The sequence below is a fragment of the Condylura cristata genome, unplaced genomic scaffold (assembly GCF_000260355.1).
Source record: "Condylura cristata isolate star-nosed mole 26May11 unplaced genomic scaffold, ConCri1.0 scaffold00034, whole genome shotgun sequence".
Classification (NCBI taxonomy): Eukaryota; Metazoa; Chordata; class Mammalia; order Eulipotyphla; family Talpidae; genus Condylura; species Condylura cristata.
Genome location: NW_004567135.1, coordinates 6,751,016 through 6,757,745, shown reverse-complemented (window position 1 = coordinate 6,757,745; position 6,730 = coordinate 6,751,016). Strand labels below are relative to the sequence as shown.

The following is a 6,730-nucleotide window of genomic DNA, read 5'->3' as shown; positions in this document are numbered from 1 at the left end:
TGGGATGTTGCAAAACTTACAGGAGTGCAGATAAACTCCCCATAACAGCAACAAAATCTGAACCAGAATGTCAGTAGTGTTAAAGGTTGAGAATCTCTGCTCTAGCGTGAGATGGAGAGACAAAACAGGTTTCGGGAAGAGAGCACACAGCTAGAATAGACGTGGTGAGGTTGTCTTTTTAAGGCTCATCGGTAGTGAATTTGTCTTTCTTCAGGGTTCGTCTTGTGGAACGGGGCGCCCCCCAGAGTTTGCTCCTCTCGGAGTCTGGAAAGGTAACTTGCTCTGTTAACCACTGGGAGGGTGGTCTGTGTAGAGATGCTCATTTAGACAACTCTGAAGTCATATTATATACCCTGGGCAATAGACGCAATATACCCAGTTTTACCCACAGCAGGACCTAACTGAAATCTGGAAATAATTCATCAGCTTCAACTAAGCCAGCACTTTTGTTTAAATTCATGTTGGTATATAGGTTAAAAGAATACAAGATTTAAATTCATTTTCACACTTAAAAAAAAAGCTCAACTTGTGTGTTATCCTTATGACATGCCAGCAAAATTCAGTGTTCATTCTGTTTAAGGTGATGAGCAACACCCGAAAAGAACCAGTTTTATAAACGCAACGAGAAAAATAGTGATGGCAGATAGGGCTGTTTAAGATCAGGGAAGAGAAATGTGTATTTACTGTTGCAAGAGAAACCAAAATGGGTAAGAGATTAAAGATTCAAAAGTGATTTTCTATGAGGGTAAGTTTCTTAGATGAGAATGAAGCTTTAAAATGTTCAAGGGGACCTTGAGCTGCTGTAACATTGGGTGTGGGGCTTAAACACAACAGAAAACAGTTTCTCACAGGTATGAGGCTGGGAAGTCCCAGATCAAGGCACCAGAGTGGTGTCTGGTGAGGGGTTTCTGACTCGCAGATGGCCGTCTGTCACTGTGTCTTCAGAGGTGGAAGGGGCAAGAGAAATTTCTGTGGTCTCTTTCATAAAGGCCTTAATCCATGAGGACCTCATGACCTCATAATCAACCCCAGAAACCAACACCTACCTGCTAATGCATCACACTAAGGGTTAGGTTTCAATCTGAATTTGGGGGGACACAACATTCAGTCTGTAGCAGTTCTGGACAATTTACTAAGGATGATAGAACATCAGCATAAACTTTTAAGTTTCTCATCCTTTTTTTGAAGAGATGATGATGCCTAAGAATCCCTTCTAGTAATTCTGGAAAAGAAAACTGGGAATCACAAAGGGATCATGTATGTGTAACCCTTGACGGATTAACCCCAGAGGGGACTGGGCCCATTTCACCCTTTGATCTGAAGTGGAGGGGGCTGATCTCCCATCTGGTCAGGTTCACATCAGCCTCAGCTAGAGTGTAGATACCTCAGGAGCTTTAGCACGATGCCTGGTCCCAGCCTCCTGAAAGTCTGTTGTCTTTGAGGTTCAGATGTGCGGACCCAGATCACTGTCTACTTCTCAAGTAATCACATACTCTAGAAACCCAAGTTAAAAAGGGAGGGTTAAAGGACAGAATGCTGGTAGCCAGGGAGGCTTCTCTTGTCAGCTAGCACCTGCTCCTAACTGATGGTGGAGGCAGAGGCCACCCAGGCCATCTCTCCCCACTGCCCTTCCTGCCTTGAGGGGCTTCACTGCTGTCATTCTTGTGGGCAGGACAGATCGTGGAAAAGGAAGTCATAAATTCTGATGTGGTTCTGGGTTGATGCTTCTCATCTGAGGACACAGGAGACTGGTTGGTTCCATTTCTTGTGAGGATGAACTTTACACTCGTTTCCACTGAGGACAATGCAGCAAGAGCCATCTCGGTCAGCTCCCATCGTGTGCAGGGCCATGAGCTGCGTTCCCTGGAGGTCATTAGACAGAAGTGAACCAAATCTTTGCCTTTTCTTTGATTTTTAGATTTTACCTGGAGTGAAAGTGGTCATTGTTAACCCCGAGACCAAAGGGCCTGTTGGAGACTCTCACCTCGGAGAGGTATGCACAGTTTTTACCTGTATTCTGAAAAGTCGGCAAAATACTCATGTTCACTTTCTGGATATCAGTGAACTGTGGATTTCCCCTTTCTCCAGTTGTGAATTTCATCTTCAAGGAGGTTTTAATCTTTGTAAGGAGAATGCAAAACCACAGAAGGGGGAAACTGAGGTCAGAATTGAGAGGTTTATTTAAATACCCAAACTAGAACTCGTCCCAAGTTTGGGACCACTGACATCACCTTAACCAAAAATGAAAAGGGCAAATCCTATCTGCTCCGACCTATTAAAGAATGACAGACACTAAAAGGAACAAACCACAAATACAAAGTTTCAAAATGTATCCATTTTTGTGTATTTAAAATTATTTTTTAAACATCCTTGCTTATTTTCTCACAACGTAGGATTTCTTCCCTCAGGTGCATAAAAAATTTAAAGACTAATTTTCTTTTCCCCAAATCACTGAGGAACACTAGTGCTTCATCCCATAGCTCACCGGGAACACTGGCGTGGATGTGGGAGCCAGTGACCGGGTCTCGCGTCAGCTTCTGTGACCTCAGTTTCCTCCCCTATAAATAGCAACTGCACCTGCCTCACCACCTAGAATTGTGTGATCATTCAATGCATTAGTATCTGGAACGCTTGTCACGTAAGTTTTCAGTAAATGCTGGTGTTATCATTATTAGTTACAGCTATTTCTACATTGTAAATCAAGTACAGATACGACCCCTTGATGCATCTGTGAAGCTCTGGAAGCAGCTTAGAGGTAGGCAGGAAGACAACGTAGCGTCGTGGTCAGGCGCATAGCCTCTAGCCAGACAGGCTTGGGGGTGCGTCTGCTGGCTTCCGTGTCAAGGGCACCTGACTCTAAACTCATCTGTAAAAAAGAGGATTAACAATAGTATGAACAACTAGATTGTCATGTGAGGATAAGCCATAAAGCATTCACCCCACCTCCCACACAAACACTTGATAAGTATCAGCCACCTTGATTTTGCAGTTATTAGCAAAATAGTTAAGATTCAAAAACCAAAAATAATCTGTTGCATGAGGATTGAGTTGATAGTCGTATATTCCTGCTGAAACGTGACCTCTGCTCTTTCCCTATTGTAGATTTGGGTGAACAGTCCCCACACGGCCAGTGGCTATTACACCATCTACGATAGCGAGACTCTTCAAGCTGATCATTTCAACACTCGCCTCAGCTTTGGTGACGCTGCTCAGACACTCTGGGCTCGGACGGGATACCTGGGTTTTGTCCGCAGAACTGAACTCACTGCAGCCACCGGAGGTATCTTCCAAACCGGTTCTCTCCATTATTCTACTTTGCATTTCAGGCTTATGGCTGGCCTTCGTCAGCCTGCCCTTAGAGTGTGTTAATTATTCCTTCCCGTGACTGCCGCATACATACTTGAATTCATGTTTCACTCCGTGAACAGTACCTAGGGAGTAAGTAAACCATGCAGCCTTGCCTACTAACAACAGGCCCAGACCCTGGGTAGATAAGCTGCTCCTGGTGGCTGGAAACAACACATCCAGCTCTTCCCAACTCCAGTCCACTTCCACCCTCCCCACACATCACCTGGCTAGTTCCTACTTACCTGTAAAAAAGTTCAGCTTGGCTTCTACTTTCCCTTGAACCCTTGAGCTGCACTGAGGGGCAAGCATATCTGTTTCCCCCTGGTGTCTTCAGAGAAGAAGTCACATCTTGTCTCTTCTCCCCAGCACTTGAGGCCATTCCTGGTACATGTTAATACCTAATGTACCTTTTTGCACTTACACTGTACCAGGCATCATATTAAGTACCGTAAGTGGATTACCTCCTTCCATTCTCACAGCAACCATTTATCACCCTCTCACAGGTGGGGAAGCAGAACTAGGCGAGGTATTTACTCAACTATGCAGCAGGCAGGGGTGGCTCATGGTGATGTGGGTGGCAACAGGAGTCCTGGGCACTGCCAGCCCTCAGCATGTCTGACCAACTGCATTTCTCTCTCTCAGAGCGTCACGACGCACTGTATGTGGTGGGAGCGCTGGACGAAACACTGGAGCTGAGAGGGTTACGATACCACCCGATTGACATTGAGACCTCAGTGTCTCGGGTCCACAGGAGCATTGCTGAATGGTAATTCCCACACAGAATGCGTATTCACTCAGCTGCAGTGTCAGCCAGTTGCCCTGGGTAGTCAGTGGCCTGTACTGTACGTCATGTTGACACAGACCTCTGGGGAGCAAGGAAACAAGTGGACCGGTGCTCGTCCTGGCATGCAGCCTGTGCACTGTGCCCACGAGACCAGACTGGGGCCAGATCTGAGGTTCCGCGGTAGAACTCAGTCCTTAAAAAGGACTGAGCTTACCTGGGAGGGGCCCTTACTGGTCACCTGCCTCTAGAAAGTCAGTGGGCACCATGACAGGAAGGTGAGGTGACAGGCCTTGCTGTCCCCCACATAAGCTGGTTTTCTCACCTGTAGAGTACTTTCTCTGCTACTTCCTGCTTCATAAACTGGTAACTAGTAAGCTGCTGCAAAGGATCATCGTTATCTCATTCGGTTTCCCCCAATGCAGGAATCCCCCTACGTCATCCAGGTAGAGGATCATTCAACCTCAACTGACTTAAAATTCCTAAGACTACAGAGCTTTTTACCTGCTGGTTTTCATTCTGTTTCTGGCCAATATACAATCCAGACACTTTTTTACTTTTAAGTCAGTGTGTTCTTCGTTGGTCTTTCTTCCCCATGTTAACGATGATAATTCTTCTAATGGTTCCTCATGCTTTCCAGGTGCTTCTTTATCTATTGACGGTCTGGTTGGATCAGTCTCTCCTAGAATTTCACAATATCCATGAGGATAAACAACATAGAGAAATGAGACATCCTTACCCTCCTCTCTAGTTTTAGACATTTGACTTTTAATGCAGCCACCTACTATGCAGTTTTTTTTTTTAAATGATTAGAATTTCCTTTTGTGTCCATTTTTGAAGTAGCAATGGGTTTACATTATACATAATTTAGGGGCATATATATAGGTCTTACACACTCTCAGATGTATGTTACTGCTCCATAACCACCACCACCAAAGCACCTATAATCCTCCACATAGTCCACTGGACTCCCCTTTGATCCCCAACCTCCCTCCTCTTTTAGTAACCTCAATTCTGCTATGTAAGATTTCTAGCGATTTTTGTTTAACTTCTTCATGTGGAATCTGTAATACTGCTTATCACAAGTTAGGTCTATCCTGCAGTCCTCTAGTTAAAATGACCATCTACCTTATATAGTAGATACAAGAGATGCTTGTGTGGAGCACTAAGCTCAGATGAAATCAAACCAACTCCCTTACTAGCTGTGAGAATATTATCTTAGTTAAAACTAAGTTTCAAATAACAGAGACTCTATCCCAACAAAACTTAATAATGGAAGGACTACTTGGCAATCTCAGAAATTCCTAAAAGTCTTAACTCTGGATCACAAAGTTAAAACAAGGAAGAGGAAAACCATCAGGAAACACATGCTCATACTTTCTAGAGCCCTGCTAGCTTTCACTTCATTCTTTGCTTCCTCCCTGAAAAGCCATTCTCTGTTCTCTACACCCCTGGCTATCTGAGAACTTTCAAGTCCACATCTCAGGTGACTAGCTAACAACTTCCAGATTCCCAAGAGATTTTGGATGACTTAGCTAATCATGATCACATATGGCCATAGATGTGACTGCTTCTAGAAAAGGCAATGTGCAGGAACCGGGGCTAAGTCTTGAGCAGCTGCTGTAGAAGGTGGCTGGTAACTGCAGTGACAATAACTGTCTGTCATTGGAATTTCAGTGCCGTGTTTACGTGGACCAACTTGCTTGTGGTGGTTGTGGAACTGTGTGGCTCAGAGCAGGAAGCCCTAGATCTGGTTCCTCTGGTGACCAATGTGGTGCTGGAAGAGCATTACCTCATCGTTGGCGTTGTGGTTGTGGTGGACCCAGGTGTTATCCCTATCAACTCCAGGGGAGAGAAGCAGCGGATGCACCTTCGTGACAGTTTCCTGGCTGACCAGTTAGATCCCATCTATGTGGCTTATAACATGTAACCAGCCTCGTGGGGATTCCAGGGACCATCCTGCAATTCACAAGGACCAGAGAGACCCATGACTAGGAGCAAGCTTTCAAATGATGTGAGATCAGCTGAGACAGCTACATTATATCCTTCATCTCATCCTGTGGAATTCTGCAATCACTTGACACGGGAAAGCGCAATTCTATGGTGGCAAATGAAAAGTTTTAACAGTCAAGTCTCTCAGTCATAATCTCTGACATGGGGTGAGCAGCTCATTGCTAAAGCAGTTACATGCATGTTGCATTTTTTTCATCTGTTGTATATACTTGTATTTTTACCTAATGCAGTTTTAGAATTTTGTAAGGAAGTTTAATGAAGTCAATGAAGGGGTAGTCTGAGTTACAGTTCCCTACTCTGACTATGCCATTTTACCATAGTTCTAGACATTCTGCAGGTTTTGTTAACATGGAACTACTTGGCTTACTTTCATTCGACACATAAACAAATCAGATAACCCACTGAATATGACAATTACTTTAAATATATACAATTCTTGACTATATTAAAACATTGAGGAGTATTTTAAACATGTAAATAAGAATACACATAATTCAGCTAGAAAACTGAAGAACTGGCTTGTATAGTTATAACAACCAAAGTAGAAATATTTCTACTTTGAGAGAATTTCAATATTCTCTTAGTGCG

The 6,730-nt window shown here is 44.1% G+C and overlaps 1 protein-coding gene across 2 annotated transcripts in view; it reads left to right on the top strand.

Moving 5' to 3' along the window:
- DIP2B (DIP2 disco-interacting protein 2 homolog B (Drosophila)) overlaps window positions 1–6,337 on the top strand; it is a 180,128-nt gene extending 173,791 nt beyond the window's left edge. For both annotated transcript variants that reach the window (XM_012732476.1, XM_004692753.2), the window contains 5 exons: window positions 215–272; window positions 1,919–1,993; window positions 3,103–3,280; window positions 3,991–4,114; window positions 5,807–6,337. In XM_012732476.1, coding sequence (XP_012587930.1) covers window positions 215–272; window positions 1,919–1,993; window positions 3,103–3,280; window positions 3,991–4,114; window positions 5,807–6,059 — 688 coding nt within the window. In that variant the 3' untranslated portion in view covers window positions 6,060–6,337. The remainder of the gene's footprint in view (window positions 1–214; window positions 273–1,918; window positions 1,994–3,102; window positions 3,281–3,990; window positions 4,115–5,806) is intronic.
- The last annotated feature ends 393 nt before the right edge of the window (window positions 6,338–6,730 follow it).